The sequence below is a fragment of the Eurytemora carolleeae genome, unplaced genomic scaffold, assembly GCF_000591075.1.
Source record: "Eurytemora carolleeae unplaced genomic scaffold, Eaff_2.0 scaffold1453, whole genome shotgun sequence".
Taxonomy (NCBI): domain Eukaryota; kingdom Metazoa; phylum Arthropoda; class Copepoda; order Calanoida; family Temoridae; genus Eurytemora; species Eurytemora carolleeae.
The window spans coordinates 16577-33640 of NW_019397342.1; the positions used below are offsets into that span (position 1 = coordinate 16577).

At 36.4% G+C, this 17064-nt stretch overlaps 4 protein-coding genes across 4 annotated transcripts; all 4 read left to right on the top strand.

Annotated features, from left to right (window-relative positions):
- Window positions 1-508: 508 nt before the first annotated feature.
- On the top strand, window positions 509-2767 carry LOC111713629 (40S ribosomal protein S14a-like). The gene is made up of 4 exons (XM_023488539.1): window positions 509-615; window positions 1109-1212; window positions 1716-1809; window positions 2523-2767. Exons 1-4 carry the CDS (start codon window positions 553-555, stop codon window positions 2718-2720), a joined length of 459 nt encoding a protein of 152 aa, XP_023344307.1. The 5' UTR covers window positions 509-552; the 3' UTR covers window positions 2721-2767.
- On the top strand, window positions 2759-6794 carry LOC111713628 (eukaryotic translation initiation factor 3 subunit I-like). The gene is made up of 5 exons (XM_023488538.1): window positions 2759-2981; window positions 3862-3964; window positions 4935-5110; window positions 5758-5891; window positions 6266-6794. Exons 1-5 carry the CDS (start codon window positions 2774-2776, stop codon window positions 6617-6619), a joined length of 975 nt encoding a protein of 324 aa, XP_023344306.1. The 5' UTR covers window positions 2759-2773; the 3' UTR covers window positions 6620-6794.
- Window positions 6795-9479: 2685 nt separating this feature from the next.
- On the top strand, window positions 9480-10957 carry LOC111713627 (growth hormone-regulated TBC protein 1). The gene has a single exon (XM_023488537.1). The coding sequence runs from the start codon at window positions 9693-9695 to the stop codon at window positions 10737-10739; it is 1047 nt and encodes a 348-aa protein (XP_023344305.1). The 5' UTR covers window positions 9480-9692; the 3' UTR covers window positions 10740-10957.
- A 73-nt stretch (window positions 10958-11030) lies between these two features.
- On the top strand, window positions 11031-16957 carry LOC111713625 (nicalin-1-like). The gene is made up of 8 exons (XM_023488535.1): window positions 11031-11242; window positions 12506-12751; window positions 13020-13178; window positions 13493-13686; window positions 14942-15106; window positions 15446-15628; window positions 16055-16341; window positions 16821-16957. Exons 1-8 carry the CDS (start codon window positions 11069-11071, stop codon window positions 16955-16957), a joined length of 1545 nt encoding a protein of 514 aa, XP_023344303.1. The 5' UTR covers window positions 11031-11068.
- The last annotated feature ends 107 nt before the right edge of the window (window positions 16958-17064 follow it).

A 17064-nucleotide genomic window follows, 5' to 3' on the forward strand; every position in this document is an offset into this window, starting at 1 on the left:
TCTCCTACAATTCAAGCTTCTTCTCCCCTTCTTCCCCTTCTTTTCCCCTTTTTCTCCCCTTTTTCTTCCCTTTTTCTATCCTTTTTCTTTCCTTCTTATCCCCTTCTTTTCCACCTTCTCTCCTTTATCTCCGCTACCTCACTTTAGCGCAATTGAACATTAGTTTAATCTGCTTTTAGTCCGATCGATGTAGCATCAAATTATTAAAGTTCCGGTTCTAGAAACATGACTCTTATACCACTCTTAACGCTAATACCAGTGTTTAGGAAATACGGATTCGAAAAGACGACATTTAAACACCCTTTTCACACTGAACCAAACCAAATATATTGATAGATTAAGAACTGCGCGCAGTGCACACGTGTAGAGGAAGGAGGAACATTATAGTAAAAATATTTTTGTCGATCAATAGTTTACGAGCTTGTCGTGATTCTAGAATTTATCTTGAATCTTCTGTTTTTAAATGAATCTTTCTTTACATGTGTTTGGATGAATAGTACCATTTTCCTGACAAATTCCGTAAAACGCCGATTTATTATTTTCAGATAGAAGATGGCCCCACGTAAAGGAAAGAAGGAGACCAAGGAGGAGGTTCAGGTTCAGCTTGGACCTCAGGTAAATGGCGAAATTAAACTTCTGATCCCCCCTAAAGGCCCCCCTTAGTATATTCCTAGAGAACGATTTTTGACTATGATCTCAAATCATAGTCAGAGTCAAAGCAAGTTACAGCTCGACAAAGAAACCGGGCTAGTGTCTCGTTAAAATTAACCCGAAGCAGTGTGATTGTTGGAGGGCAAATTAAAATTATCGAATTAGAATTATCAGTTCGGACCATTATTAACAATCAACTCAATTAACAGTTTAAAATGGTACCATCCTTGACTCCCTTGACCTAATTATCAAATGACTTGACGCCATAATAAATTAATTATAATTCATATCATATCCACCATTCTAAAGTTCCCAGCTCTGGACAAAGCTAAAGGACGGCGTTTTCAAGTATTTTTTTTGCTCATGGCCTTCTTCACCTTATTTCAGCGCTTATTCGAGTTTGTAATATATGTAACATGTTTATTCTTTCTTTGTATAATTTTGTAAAATTGTGAAGGTTCGCGAGGGAGAACTGGTGTTTGGTGTTGCACACATCTACGCTTCATTCAACGATACCTTCGTTCATATCACTGATCTTTCTGGCAGGGAAACTATTTGCAGGTAAATAGATCCAATATTTTGATGAATTTGAGGGGGGGGCAAATGTTATGATTATTTTGGGATTCAGTCTCCTTCTCCTCCTCCCCCCCCACATATTCCTGTATACGTCGTTGTTTAAAATTGTTTAAATTCACCAGAATTATATTCAGTCTCCTACTCCCCCCCCACATATTCCTGTATACGTCGTTGTTTAAAATTGTTTAAATTCACCAGAATTATATTCAGTCTCCTACTCCCCCCCCACATATTCCTGTATACGTCGTTGTTTAAAATTGTTTAAATTCACCAGAATTATTACAAAATGAAGAATAAAGATTTATTATAAGCATTTAGCCTGCTCAAGGTTCAACAGCCTCATAACGGGTAAGAATGGTGTCACCCGACTTTTTTGACGATAATTCATCTCAATGGTATATTTATAAAACAATAACATCAAAGTTAATGAGTGGTTCATTTGTTATATGTAATACTGGGTTTAGTTTTTTATTCTTATATATTTTCAGAGTGACCGGAGGTATGAAGGTGAAGGCTGATCGTGACGAAGCATCTCCCTACGCTGCTATGTTGGCCGCCCAGGACGTTGCCGAGAAGATCAAGGTATAATACTTCTTCAAACTTTTATTAATTGAAAAAATACAGATACAGTATTATGAATAGATTTCAAACATACATTAAAAAAATATGTTAAGAAATGCACGAGTGCTTAAATTTAACAATGAAATTGCTTAACGAAATTTACTCTCTTTATAAATATTTATGAGATGAAAAAAACAAAAAAAAACAGCTTGTTCTGACAAATATAAGCTGGAGACTGTTGGACATATTAAGACAAATAGAACACAGATATTTAGTGATCTTGAGCCATTATTGAATTGGACAGTAATCATCATGGCATTTTAACGTTTTCATTGAATGAACCTTGACCAAAAAATGGCAAAGAAAGGAACATAAAAGTTATTGCAAATACTTAAAATGATTTACGCCAAAGATTGTTGATAATATTAGTAGGTATAATACACCGTACACCGCATAACATCTAGAGAGAAAATTATATTTGATCATAATAGATTAATTACGCCGTGCTAATTGAAAATAACTCGTGAATGACTGAATTTAATAAGTCAATGATTAGATACTAAATTAAACCTGTCAGTTGAAGTCAAAGAACATTTAAATTTAATAAGGAATAATTAATTTGAGACATGAATGCGTTTTTGAACTGAAAAATAGATCGTTCAACAAAATAATGAGAGTTTACTCACTTACCTTCATTTAAAACCTTGATTAAACTAATAATAATTTGATTTTAGACCCTTGGAATCACTGCTCTGCACATTAAGCTCCGTGCCACCGGAGGTAACAGGACCAAAACTCCCGGACCCGGAGCACAATCCGCTCTCCGAGCTCTCGCCAGAGCAGGAATGAAGATCGGCAGGATCGAAGATTGCACTCCCATCCCCTCCGATTGTAACAGGAAGAAGGGAGGTCGTCGTGGACGCAGGCTCTAACTTTTAATCTGATAATCTTGGATAAAAACCTTGTGTTATATTTCAGATACAGAATGAAGCCGTTAATGATGCACGGGCACGAGAGGTCAATCACCCAGATCAAGTATAACCTCGACGGAGACCTGCTTTTCAGCTGCGCTAAAGATCATCACCCTAACGTGTGGTACTCCGTGAACGGAGAGAGGCTTGGTACCTACGACGGGCATAGCGGCGCCGTCTGGTGTCTGGATCCTAAATGGGATAACTCGCATCTTGTTACAGGTTAGGTACCATACTTTAAAAAATTTGTTAAAATAGTAAGCAGTGCTTAGGATCCGGATCCGTTGGATCCGCAAGATTTTGGCTTGGATCGCAAAAATATGCGGATCCACGGGGTAAAATATCAACTACGAACTGCAAAAAAACTGTTTCTCCTGAAACACAAATCTGAACTCTTAAAAAGAAGAGATTATAAAATTTCCTTATTTCTGAATGGTTCATCTAGTTTTAGGATAAAAATAAGCGAATTAAAAGTAAGCAAAAAATTTGAAAATTATTTTTTGTTAAATAATTCAGTAAATCTTGAAGAAACGACCTGGATCTGGATCCGGATTTGGATCCGGATCCATTTTTTTTCCAGTGCGGATCCAGGATCCGGATCTGGTTCCGCATCAAAATTAAATGGATCCTAAGCACTGATAGTAAGAAAGAAAATGATTATCTGCAGCCAATATTAGAGATTTAACAAATTTATCATTTTACAATAATTCCAAATACTTCAAGAGAGTTTTCAACTGATACGCATTAGTCCCACCGGTATCTCATCTAGTATATTTTTCTAGCTATGAAATGATTATTTTTAAATGCGGTTCGAGTTTATAATCTTTTGTGCGGCTTTAAGCAGTAGAATTGACTGAACACTAACTAAAGATAGAAAAGCTGCTATATCTTCCTTGTTGGGACACTGGTTGATAAATATTTGCGTTCTGAGTTTTAAAATAAAGAATATTTTTACACTAAAATTCGGTGACGGTGATGGACCATTCCTCTGTAGAGTAAAAAAGTAGAAGTTAGTTCCGCATTTATTGAAAATATATTTCGGTCTGGGTGACCCTCGTCAGTTCTTGAGATTGTTTCTGTCACATTTAACATTTATGTTCAGGTGCTGCCGACAACAGCTGTCGTCTGTGGGATATACAGACCGGTCAACAGATTGGAATAATTGAAACCAAATCAGCTGTCAGGACATGTAATTTCTCATACAGGTAGATGATTAAAAAGTATTTATGTTCTGCTTTTTAATTTATTTGGTTATGGTGTTGTTGAAATGCGAATATTAATGAAAGGTTCAAAATGTTCTATATTTTCCCCTCGAAACAAAATTCTACAGTAAACTAAGTAGTTGTTTAGGAACAGGTAGTGAAAATAATTAATTCTCTTCATCGAAATTAAGTATTCTTATTCTATTATTAGTTTCGGTATATTCCTAGAGAACGATTTTTGGACCCCCACCCCAGGCCCCCCCCCCCTCCTATCAATTTTGTACATTGATCTTAAATGTTAGACATGGATATAATTGACCATGTGGCCGCAGCGCTCGGCCCCCTAGCCTGTCCTAGACGTAGCGGCCCAGAAAGTGTCTTAACCTAACCTAACTCATAATAAGAAATAAATACAAATTTTAATTTCGTCATATATAAAATTGATAGGTGGGGGGGGGGGATCCAAAAATAGTTGACTAGGACGGACCCTTAGTTTCCATCAGCACATCTGCAGATTTTCTGGAATTTTTATTAAAAATACGACATTTGAAGAATTTAAAGAAACTGCAACCAAATCATAGAAATTAAGAAATTCAATATAATGATGATTAAGGAAAAAATTAATTCTATCTTGTATTTATTGACAAATTTCTATTGGGAAATTTGCTCCTAAACATCTAATTAGTTTACTTCAGAATATTTACTATATTTTTCGTCGTCGTTATTTAATAATGATATAAAAACGATTCTAAAAACGTATCCACCCAAATTCACGATTTTTAACGTCAACTTTGCGCCCAAACTCAATTGAATTACTTTACATAGCCGGCCTATCCCTTTAAGTATAAGTGAACTGAAAATCTTGGTTCTAGCTCAAAATAAAGTTGTATAACATCTATATATTAATAATTCTGCGTCGAAGCATTTTTCATAATGTCTTCTATTAAACCTACAATATCAACTTTATGTTTAGTGGAAACATGGTTTGCTTCACTACAGACAAGCAGATGGGTTACCCATGCGAGATTAATGTTGTGGACGCCAGGGTGTTTAACACTGATAATCCCGTCTTCAAGATCCCGATCCCTGCAAACGGACCTAAGGTCAGCTCCATGATCTGGAGTGGATTGGACAGCTACTTGTTGACCGGTAACCTCAGTTTCAAATACTTTACTAAATCCCCTTCGATTGTTAACGTTAACGAAATTTTAAGTGTTCCTTGATACCTTTATGTGATTAATAATGGGGAAGATATTGTTTTTTCTTTCTAGGTATAGAAATGTTTTTTTTTTATAATTATGACCCTACACGGTTAACGCAGTAGTTGCGAAATTTACTATTTAAGACTATCAACAATTGCGAATAACCGGGTTTCAAACTAATAAAAACAGTCATCTCTTACTTAAACTTAAAAAAGGCAAAGTTTTTAAGGGTACTGTTGTGAATCAGGCATTGTCATAATAAAATGGAGAGTCACTTAAAATTGCGTTTACATTCCCTTTAGTGTGTTATCTCCCGCTCTCTAGTTAATAATCCTATGTACTACAAAGAATATTCATTCCTTAGGATAAAGCCTATCTACTAATTTGATTTGATTTAACCTATTATAATTTTCTCCCTCGTTGTTATTATTAAATTTATCTGTCAAAAGGATAAACATGCCATAATGCGGTTTCATATATTTGGTTTTTTGCTTAAAATTTTAAGTAGAAACAAATACTAGCATTTTCTATTCTATATTGTCAACTCTGACTAAGAATAAAAAATCTGCAATTCTAACTGAAATTGTTTTCTAGGACACGACAACGGAGATCTAGTTCAGTGGGATGTAAAGGCACAGAACAAGCTTAAAGTTGTGTCCGTCCACGGCAAGTCGATTGCTGATATGCAGAGCAGCAGGGACGAGAAGATGTTCATCACAGCTTCAAAGGTGATCGTTAATTCTTAAACTCTCTGTGAGGGGGGGGGTGCTTCTGAAACTTTTGGGTGTCTACTTGGATTAGTAATTGTTCACGCTTAATCGTTAAAATAGGGGAGAGTTTAATTGATGATTTTATATTTTGTTCAGCTCAAAACTTGAACATTTAAATCTCTGAGCTTTTAAAATCTGGATAACGAGCGAGAAAGGACTTAAACTTATCGTGGACTTTAATTAATTGATATTTACAGTGTCACTTCCGTTGTTAACCAGCTTTAATGGTTTAAGAATCCGATTCAGATTAGGAATAATTTCGTCGTAAGTTAATCTGACGATACTCATGAATTATCCCCTTAAATCACGTTGATAAAATATTTTCTGTTCAGGACACCTCTTCGATTTTGTGGGATGCTGACACCCTGGAGGTGTTGAAAACCTACAAGACGGAGAGACCTGTCAACTCCGCCTCCATCAGTCCTCTCTTCGAGCACGTCGTGCTGGGTGGAGGTCAGGACGCCATGGACGTGACTACTACCTCAACCAGGATCGGAAAGTTCGACGCTCGATTCTTCCACATGGTGTTCGAGGAGGAGTTTGGTCGAGTCAAGGGGCATTTCGGTCCGATAAACTCTGTTCAGTTCCGACCTGACGGTAAAGGATATGCTAGCGGGGGCGAGGACGGTTATGTTAGAGTTCACCAATTTGACGACGCGTACTTTGATTTCAAGTTCGACTTCTAGACGCCACGAGAGTCCAGTGTTAAAAATGAACTCTGAATCACGAAGATGGGGGCACCTTGGTTTGGGCTCCCCCTGTTACACCAAGGTGCCCCTGTATAACGGCGGTGTTTGGATCTTGATAAAGTATTGTACGAAGTGATGTATTTATAAACAAAATATAAATTGTAATTATGAATTTTGCTTAGCTTTACTTCTGCAGTCAGCAGAAAAAATGGGTTTAACAGGAATTTATTCAGCTCTAGAATTTAGTATCAAATTATCAAAGATTAAAGTTCTCGGTAGATTTCTTCTCGGTTGGTAATTAAAAATAATCCGGGAGAAGGCGTTTCGCATATGACCCCACNACATTTTGCTCTAGCACTCATTTGTCACTGTCCTCTTGAATTTTTTTTCTTATATGGAATAGTAATACCAAGGAATTTTAACAAAAGTTTAATTTGGAGGGTGGGATTGCACGGCCGTGATGAACCCTTAATATGACCTAAATGATTTCCTGAGCTTCTGGCTACGTTTCAAGCCTCCGCCATTCTGTCTTCATGACCCGCAATCTAGTCTCCAATAATAAATATTTGGTTTTTTATCCACCCAAAACTTGGAATCAGATAATCTCAATACTATATAATTTAGTAATTTGTATTCTTCAGTCAATTTTAATTGAGATTTAGACTTCTATTTTCGTTTTCTAATTTTCATATAATTCCACAACTGCAGTTTTACATGAGATAATTATGGATATTGAAGCAATAAGTTTCTTCAAAACTTCAAGAAGTAAATGCGTACTTGAACGAGCGGGGGAAGGCAGGCGGCCATGATCCATCACCATTTCCTCTTCCGTGTCGCATATTAGTTTGTTCTATTCCGGCAGCCATGAACCACCACTTTTTTGCCCTTCTGGGCCACCACATATGACTCTTCCGGGCAACTATTTTTTTAAAGGGAGTGTTCGCGAAAAATGAAAGGGGGTACAGGCTTAATGCGATAAAAAAGCGCTTTTGATCGCCACTAATCTTCTATCTGTTGCGTCTATAAGGAGAAAATTCTTAAAGGCGTCTCATACCGAATAACATGGCGTCCATACAAATTGAGAAAAGTGCAACATACGACTTAGACCGTAAAAAAATCAATTTAATTTCAAACAAATCATTCAGATATTACAACCTATAGTCATCGATTATCTTTCGTCACATTTATATATAGTTGATTTTTCATAATATGTTTTAATTGTTATGATCTGAGAGTTACGTTTATTCCTGTTTCGAGGATTTTTGGTAATGAAGACGACATTATCATATTTTCCAGGAATGTTCGAAAACAAGTTGTAAGCTAAATATTATTTTAAAAAACAAAATCAAAACTAGTATGAAATATCAATTATATACAAATGTGGCGAAAGATAATCGATGACTATAGGTTGTAATATCTGAATGATTTGTTTGATATTAATTTGATTTTTTTACGGTCTAAGTCGTATGTTCCAACTTCCTCAATTTGTATGGGCGCTACGCTCTTCGGTATGAGACGTCTTTATCAATTTTCTCCTTATAGACGCAACAGATAGAAGTAAGATTAGTAGCGATCAAAAGCGCTTTTTTGTCGCATTAAGCCTATACCCCCTTTCATTTTTCACGAACACTCCCTTTAAATGGTACATTTATGGCCTTTAAATTGTGATTTTAAAAATTCCAGCCGTGTCACCCATAAAAAAAAACACAACTCGATCTTTTTTCTGTTCTACAGAGCGTCCCATATTATATTAGACTTTCTTCAATCTTTAAAACCTAAATACGCACATTATACTAAAAAAATCTAGCATTTTCTGAAAAAATAAATCTATCAGCCTTATTCAATTTTTCAAAATGATTCATACTTAAATTTTCTGAATTGTCCCCCAAATCGTAATTTAGACCCATTGACGCGGTCTAATTTGATGTGGGACACCCTGTACATAAGATTAATAAATTAAAATACACAAAAGATGTCGGTTGTTTTAGATTTTAGCCGGTGTAACATTACCGAAAAGAGCTAATATGTGGTACGAATAGGGAATTTGTTCGGATAAACTTTTTATTTGGACTAGTCCTTTTGAACAAATGTTTGTTCAGTTTAACTAATTTTTCATATTTTAAGAATTACCTGTTACTGCAATTGTCAAAGTATTTATAACAAAAAATCGCATGGTGTAATCAATTATTTGAGGGTTAAATTAGGTCACGATAATATCTGGGTCGAGCACTGCAGCTGGGATTGGTAAAGTGGCCGAGCGCTACTGCTAGAACAGTATATAGGGGGCCGAGCGCCGAGGCTAGGACAGGCTATGTGGCTGGGGTTGCGGCATGTCTAGTTGTTCCATGGGTTGCGGCCACAGATCTCTAAAATTATAATGACTGCATGTGTTATAATACTTTTATTAATTTTTTAAACATTTTTTCATTTGATAATAATTAATTTTTATTTTGTTTAAATGAACTACAGGGTGTCCCACGAAACATGACAGTTGGTAAATAGTGTTTAAAACGACTTTTTCCGGATTATTTGTTCAGTTGTTTGATACCAAAGATCAATGAAAATATTATATGGGAGTCATGTTATATTAAAATTGATTTCAAAGTAAAATATAATTAGGCAAAAGATTTGTTTAACTAAAAATAACTATTTATTAAATGTCATGTTTCGTGGGACACCCAGCTGGGTAACGCGTGTCAGGAATTAATTAAGTTTTACTCAATTCTCACAATCATAGAAAATTTAGATCTGTTTAAAAAAAATTTACGGAATATTAAATTTTTTAATTTTATACTATGGCTTTTAAACTTAAAATGATTGTTTTTATCCTTTTCTGATCTCTACTTGTTTTTAGTCATTAACTTAATTAGATAATTACCTAGAGAATAATTTATGCACTAGGACTTAATAATTTTGTTTGTTAAGTGGAGTGTCTTCTTATTTGTTAGTGAATGAGAGTGATATTTAAATTATTGATTTATTTTTCATTTTATGAAGCCGTACAAATATGGTCAGGGTATAGTTTTGTAATCCCATATTCTATTCACTCCAGTTAAAACATCTTTCAGACATGGCCGCCGGTTCTCAGTTCAGCTCCATTGACGAATATGGATTCATACGGTCAAAAAGTTTCGACTTGAGCGGGCAAGAGGAGTTCATGAAATCCTATCTCCGTATATTGAGCTCCCGGGCTCAGAAATGGGATAAAATCGTGAAACGAGGTTATGATAAAATGGAACGTGGGATCAGGCTAAAGAGATATATCAGGAAAGGTATCCCGAGCTCTCATAGAAGAGGAGTCTGGATGGAGATAAGCGGAGCTGGTAAAATGAAAAAAGAAGAACCTGATCTATTTTCTACAATGCTCAATTTACCGACCAACCGTGTAGTGTTGGACCAAATCGTGACCGATATGCCTAGAACGTTCCCGAACAACGTAAACTTCGACAGTACTAATCCTAACTCAATGCAGAAACCTCTCTTGAACGTTTTAACAGCATTTGCTAACTCAAATCCTAGTATTGGTTACTGCCAAGGATTAAACTACATCGCTGGATTACTTCTTTTAGCAACACGTGACCAAGACTCCTCGTTTTGGCTGCTGAAAGCTCTCGCTGAAAAGATTCTACCGGATTACTATTCTCCGTCTATGCCGGGTCTAACTACTGATTTCAAGGTTTTAGCAGAGATCTCACGTAAAGATATCCCGCTACTTGCGCGACATATCGACGGTTTACAGATGCCCTGGGCGCTAATTTGTTCCAAATGGTTTATTTGTCTCTACGCTGAAGTTTTACCGACCGAGACTGTTCTACGAGTCTGGGATTGCTTGTTTGCTGAAGGCTCAAAAGTCCTGTTCCGGGTTGCTCTAACTATCTTGAAAATCCACGAAAAAGAATTCTTGGAAAAGAGAGATTTCGCGGATTTAATAGAGGAATTCAAACGGTTTCTTAATTCGCAAGAGGTTCTGAACTGTCACAGTTTTCTCGAGAAGGTTTATCAGAATTCAACAAGCTTGACCCGAAGTAAATTGGCCAAACTTAGGGTAGAATATGGAAACCAAACTAGAGTCGAACAATTAGAACGGGATAAAAGACGGAGAGAAATTAATAACTAGTGATATTAAGAACTAAACATTAGTAAAATGGATTTTAAAACAAATTTGTTGTACCAAAGAATACTGTGATATTGACTGTTAAGTCTCCTAGTCTGTTTACTTAATTCTAAATAGTTTTTTAATTAGCTTTAATCGAAATCTTGATTCCTTTTTTTGTTATTTTTACATTGATACTCGTATATATATATCAGGGTATACACATTTCATACTCAATTAATTTTTCGGGAGTTTTATACCAAGAAATGATAATTTTGTTATTTATTGTTATATGATAAATATGTTTTTAATTGACTTCATGATTTATTGAAAAAAAGTATATTTCAGAGAAGATGTGGTTACGAGAGTTTAGTGAGATATTCGATGTCCTCCCGTACTACTTGCTGGTCTGCCTCCCCATCTTCATCGCCTTGTCCCCGATCAACCCCGTGGAGTCCGCCTCCGAGCTCGATGTTCATAGACTAGCTCAGTTTGAACTAGGAGGAAACCTACATGGATCTAAACAGGTGAATTTTTTATCTATTTCTCCGGGGGGGGGGATTCCCCCCCCCCCCTCCATTGTTGTTTTTATCTATAACTTAAAAACGCCTTATACTTTAGGGCGCTCTCATTTATCTGTTCCAACTTCACAATAAAGAATAAGTTTTTGCCTAATTTTTAATACTTAGGTCGGTGTTTTATGATTTTATAATTTAAACTTTATAATTTAAACTACTGATCTTGAATTTATGTGTTTGAAGATGTAAAAATGAATGTAAAACATGTGTATTGTACATTTTGTCAATTTTTTACATTTTACTTTTGGAATAAATAAAAAAAATTGGGGCCGCAGCATTTAAGTAAAGAATTATATTTTTTTTTAAATACTTCACTGGTCTCTAACAGGGCAACGTAGAAAAAAGTGAGATTATTTTGAATTTGTTTTCAATTACTACTCTTTCCACTTTCGAATCAGTTATTTATTCCTTAAAGTTATATCCACGCATTTACAGTTTGAAAAATAAGATTTCTTCCAAAGAAACTAAGACAAGTATATGAATCTTCTTAAAAGGATGATTCCAAATGTATGACAAATATGGGTTTCCTATTCCTCAATTCTTATTTTTTCCCAGCTTTTTGTCAGAACCTTTTAATGTAACCATCTTGGCCTCCTATAAAAAATATTTGTTTAAGGCCGACTTACTGTAATTTGTATTGTTTAACACAATCTGATTTCGTATAAGTCGAAAATTCGAATTCATTTAAAGATATTGCACTGATTGACGTTTGGCAAATTGGCAAAGTTGAAATTGAGAAAATCAACAAAATTTGATGCACCCTAACTCTGCAAGGTGTTTACATTGGTATCGGCCACATAATTACTTATCTTTTATCCTTCTGATAAGAATGCATAACACATATTTATAACTTATATTAAAGAGTAAACTTTTAATAAAGTCTTTAATTTGATAAGTTTCTAATCTATCTATTTATAAATATTGATCTCTAAACTACGTTAGTTGTCAATCCACCTCCCCCCCCCAATATTTTATCAAGGCTTTATGTGCTGACCGCAGTGTTCTGCAGTACTCTGACGGAATGAAAAGTGGGGTTTAGTGGAAAACTCCCCCCTCGCCCTCCTAAAATAAATTCCCCCAATCTGTTGAAACATTTCATAAGTTTTTTCCCATGCTATCCCAAATCATTGAATTTATTTCCCGCCCGGTGGGGAGGAGGGATTATTTTTTAAAAATATGTACCCACGAATCTACTATCTATCTTCTTTCTAGGCTGCTCTGACTATGGATGCTCGTGGACCTGGTGTAAGCCAGGTTGTGAGGAAAACTGTAGTTGTAAAAATGGCTGAACTCTCCGTGGCCGGGTTTAGAGATCTAGTCTCGAGCGGGGTGGGAGGCCTCCTCCTTCTCATCCCTCCAGGGCTAGCTGGACTGAGTGCAGAGGCTAGAGAGGCTGTTCTACAGTTAGAGGAGGAGCTGGTGGGCGGGGATCTTGAGATTCCTGTCTACTTTGCAGAGGTAGTCTTTACAGCAGACAATACAAAGATTTTTATCAATTTAAAGAGTCTTACTGAAGAAGTTATTTCCATTTATATTGCTGTTTAGGGAACTTGATTTAAAACTTTCTGAGCAGCCTTGAAAGAAATTAATAAAAATGATTAGAAAAGCATGTAAAACTTCAGGAAATTGGCATGAGTTGAAGAAATCGCTTAAGAGTTGAATTAGGAACTATGTGTTCACTGGACGATTATAAATGAAATAGAATCATGTACTATCATATATTCAGGAGAACCCTGAGCTGAATGAACTATATGAGACCCTGAGATCTGAAGGTGAAGGGGGAGAGGATGCGTCCTCTGCCCTGGCAGCTATGATGAGTAGTATATCTAACAGCGGATATCAGTTAATTATATCCGCTCCAACTCCACAACCTGTTAAAGATCAGGTATATGGATATCAAGAATTCCACTCTTGCACNGGGGGGGGGGGGTTATAAAATGACCTTTCAATAGAATATTCCCAAGGAATGATTTATTCTCTTTTCCGCGCAAATACTAAAGGTAAAAACTCATTTATTTTCCCTTATTCAGTAATAAAACCATTAAAAAATGTTGCCTCTCCGCGCAAACATACCTTAAGGGTACCGTAAGGGGAAACTATTTTCAAAAGAGGGGTGGGAGGGAGGGGGGAAATGTTTTTTTTACGTAATTACATAAACCCCTGGTTGGATGTTTCTGTTAACATGTTGTGTTTGTCTAGGCTGTTGTATCAACCTCTGGTCTCCTCGGAGGATCAAGTGGAGAAGACCAGCTCCCAACTATCCTTGTAGTTGCTCATTACGATGCCGGAGCCGGAGCTCCCAGTCTTGCCACCGGAGCGGATAGCAATGGTAGCGGAGTATCAATACTGCTGGAGCTTGCCAGATTATTCTCAGCACTTTACTCAGGGTCCAGGTATAATAATAATAATAGTATTAATAATTGATAGATCTAAAAGGGAACCAGACATGGAACCCCCACACCGCCTTCAGGACGCAATGCATCAACATACAGCGTACGGCCTGGATCCATCCAGGCGAATTTACAATTTCTAACGCCCACACACTAGTGATAATACCACAATGACGCATTGATGGGAATTCACGAAATGTAAAATGATTAATTATAATTAAATTTATGTCCGATGTTACTTTACAAAATAGCTGAATCCTTGCAGTAGAAATGCGGTAGGGGGTTTCATCAAATTTTCCCACTACATGCAGCTTTGTACTCTGTGGATAATGGTTTACATCATTATTTTTTACAGAAGTTTCAGTTATAAATGTCATAATTTTGATTGATTCATAATGTGCGCTCTTTCATTTTTCGTAATGCTTCGATAATTGCTTAGTTAAAAAACATTTTAATGTTGGGAGCAGCTTGAGCCTTGAGTAAGGACAATACAAAATACACAAATACTTTTATTCATTCTCACTTCTCATCCTTGTTTTCCTGCTCTCTGGTGGTGGAAAACTGAACTATTTAACCCCATATATATGTATATTTAGAACCCATCCAGCGTATTCCCTTGTATTCCTGCTCTCTGGTGGTGGAAAACTCAATTATCTAACCATATATATCTATATTTAGAACCCATCCAGCATATTCCCTTGTATTCCTGCTCTCTGGTGGTGGAAAACTCAATTATCTAACCCTATATATCTATATTTAGAACCCATCCAGCATATTCCCTTGTATTCCTGCTCTCTGGTGGTGGAAAACTCAATTATTTAACCCCATATATACCTATATTTAGAACCCATCCAGCGTATTCCCTTGTATTCCTGCTCTCTGTTGGTGGAAAACTGAATTATTTAACCATATATATCTATATTTAGAACCCATCCAGCGTATTCCCTTGTATTCCTGCTCTCTGGTGGTGGAAAACTGAACTATCTAACCATATATATCTACATTTAGAACCCATCCAGCGTATTCCCTTGTAGTCCTGTTCTCTGTTGGTGGAAACCTGAATTATCTAACCCTATATATATATCTATATTCAGAACCCATCCAGCGTATTCCCTTGTGTTCCTGCTCTCTGTTGGTGGAAAACTCAATTATCTAACCATATATATCTATATTTAGAACCCATCCAGTGTATTCCCTTGTATTCCTGCTCTCTGTTGGTGGTAAACTGAACTATCTAACCATATATAACTATATTTAGAACCCATCCAGCGTATTCCCTTGTATTCCTGCTCTCTGGTGGTGGTAAACTGAACTATGCCGGGACTAAGCGCTGGCTAGAGGAGCACCTTGATCATGATACAACAAGTGATCTTCTCTCAAACGTCAAGTTTATTCTCTGTCTCGATTCCCTCGGCAAGAATAAGTAAGTTAGTCATCTGATTTTTGGTACCATTTATGAACAGATTCGGGGTTTCTTTAACAAATATGTTCCAAAATTGTCCAGGCTTTGTTCTCTTGCTTTCTGAAATCTGGTGATTCAGAATGAAAAATGATCCCGTCCTCTACCATTTACAAATAACAAAAAAATAATGTGATAATGTGTCCAACCCTACTGTAAAAACTGCAATGTCATGGAGTCCAATTTGACTTTGATTGTTCAATTGTTTAAGCTGCAAACTTACTAATAAGTTATGAGGTATTTTATCTCTTGCACACCAAATTGCGTTCTAGTCGGTTCAAAATTCAGTGCATTTTAATTAAGACCTCTGAATCTGCATGTGTCTAAGCCTCCTAAGGAAGGTTCTGCTGGAGCTATTTTCCTTGAGAACCTCAGATCTGTGTCCTCCGCTCTCTTCCCGAACCTACCTAAACCAGAGATGGTTCATAAGAAGATTAATCTGGCCGATGATACTCTCTCATGGGAGCATGAAAGGTTTTCTATCAGGTATGAGGGGTTATTTACACCACTTATTTATCTGTAAACATAGAGTCTCCATCATGCATGTTTTTTTAATGTATAATCAAACAAAAAGTTATTTCTAGACGGTTTTATAAGACACCTCGGTTAACTTGTCCATTTTCCAAATTAATTCGTTATTCTCCAGTAAGATGTTTATTGTTTATGGATCAATACATAAATCAATAAACGGTCCTCTAAACCTTACATTTTGGATCTCCTCTCCGGGGTGCATTTACTTTTCCCAAAAGTAATTTGAACAAACAGGAAAGAAAAAATAAAAATAGAATAATTACCTAATAGATGAAAGGCTTCATAGAAGAAATATCTTTGTAAAAATATACATTATACATCACATTTTTCATCTCCACTAAACATTTTGGAATCAATAATCAAACCAAAAATTATTTCTAGACGGTTACCTGCCTTCACCCTCTCCCACTTCACCAGTCCGCGCAATCCAGAGCGTCAAACTCTCCTAGATTCAACCTCAGAAGTGTCTGGAGCTGTTCTCCAGCGGAACACGAGGCTGGTGGCGGAGGCCCTGGCCTGCAGCCTCTACCCAAGGATGGAGAAGACGACCTGCAGCGGAGAACTATTCTCCGGGTCCCTTGAGCCCAAGGAGGAGTCTCTCATGGGTTGGTTGAGATTGGCAACTTCATTCCCAAGACATCCTAGTCTTCTCTCAGATAAAAACTCAGGTATATCCATATAATAAAGCTCTTCGCTCATCTCATATATATATATGAGGCTTCAGAGACGACTGATTGACATTCATCAAGTTTTAAATTCTTAAATTCCTGGTACCCTGTCAGAACATTTTATATATCCTTTTAAACTTAATTCAAAACATCAGTCCAAAATTAACTTTTTGATCGTTATATTTTAAGAGTAAATGTTTTTATAATTTTTTTTTTATTATTTTTATAAAAACTTTAACGTTTGATATTGTTTTCTAGAAATAAATATTTCCTCTCGAAATCATTTTTTCTCGGAACCTTGAGTTTCAGCAATACAAAATCATCTTTTGATTAACATAATTAATATTCTTTTGCGACGTAAGGACAAATTCTTTAAAAGGAAATGTATTTCCGACATTGAAATTCATCGACAATTGCTCTTGATTGTTAACGCTACTTCAAAATTTCGTAAACAATTCCTTTATCGCTTGTTTGTGAAGACCTCGTGAAGAGCTTGACGTCTGCCCTGGCCAGGTACACCCAGGACGTAAGCACCGTGGTTGGAACCCCGGATAGGAGGGAACCTGAATATGTTCTTTATGATACTGCTACTGCAACCATGAACGTTTACAGGTAATATGTTTATTTGAACCATGATCGACTTCCCCGGGGGGGACAGAAGGATTGGATAAGACACAAACTTGACAACTTTTTTTATATTTTTTTGCTCAGAGGGGGGGGGGG

Bases quoted from the DNA above. Each gene is read 5' to 3' on its own strand.
- LOC111713627 (XM_023488537.1), top strand. From the start codon at position 9,693: ATGGCCGCCGGTTCTCAGTTCAGCTCCATTGACGAATATGGATTCATA.
- LOC111713625 (XM_023488535.1), top strand. From the start codon at position 11,069: ATGTGGTTACGAGAGTTTAGTGAGATATTCGATGTCCTCCCGTACTAC. The intron at 11,243-12,505 runs GTGAATTTTTTA...TCTTCTTTCTAG, and splicing joins ACCTACATGGATCTAAACAG to GCTGCTCTGACTATGGATGC. The intron at 13,687-14,941 runs GTATAATAATAA...AACTATATTTAG, and splicing joins GCACTTTACTCAGGGTCCAG to AACCCATCCAGCGTATTCCC.
- LOC111713629 (XM_023488539.1), top strand. From the start codon at position 553: ATGGCCCCACGTAAAGGAAAGAAGGAGACCAAGGAGGAGGTTCAGGTT. The intron at 1,213-1,715 runs GTAAATAGATCC...ATATATTTTCAG, and splicing joins GGCAGGGAAACTATTTGCAG to AGTGACCGGAGGTATGAAGG. The intron at 1,810-2,522 runs GTATAATACTTC...ATTTGATTTTAG, and splicing joins ACGTTGCCGAGAAGATCAAG to ACCCTTGGAATCACTGCTCT.
- LOC111713628 (XM_023488538.1), top strand. From the start codon at position 2,774: ATGAAGCCGTTAATGATGCACGGGCACGAGAGGTCAATCACCCAGATC. The intron at 2,982-3,861 runs GTTAGGTACCAT...ATTTATGTTCAG, and splicing joins TAACTCGCATCTTGTTACAG to GTGCTGCCGACAACAGCTGT. The intron at 5,111-5,757 runs GTAACCTCAGTT...ATTGTTTTCTAG, and splicing joins GGACAGCTACTTGTTGACCG to GACACGACAACGGAGATCTA.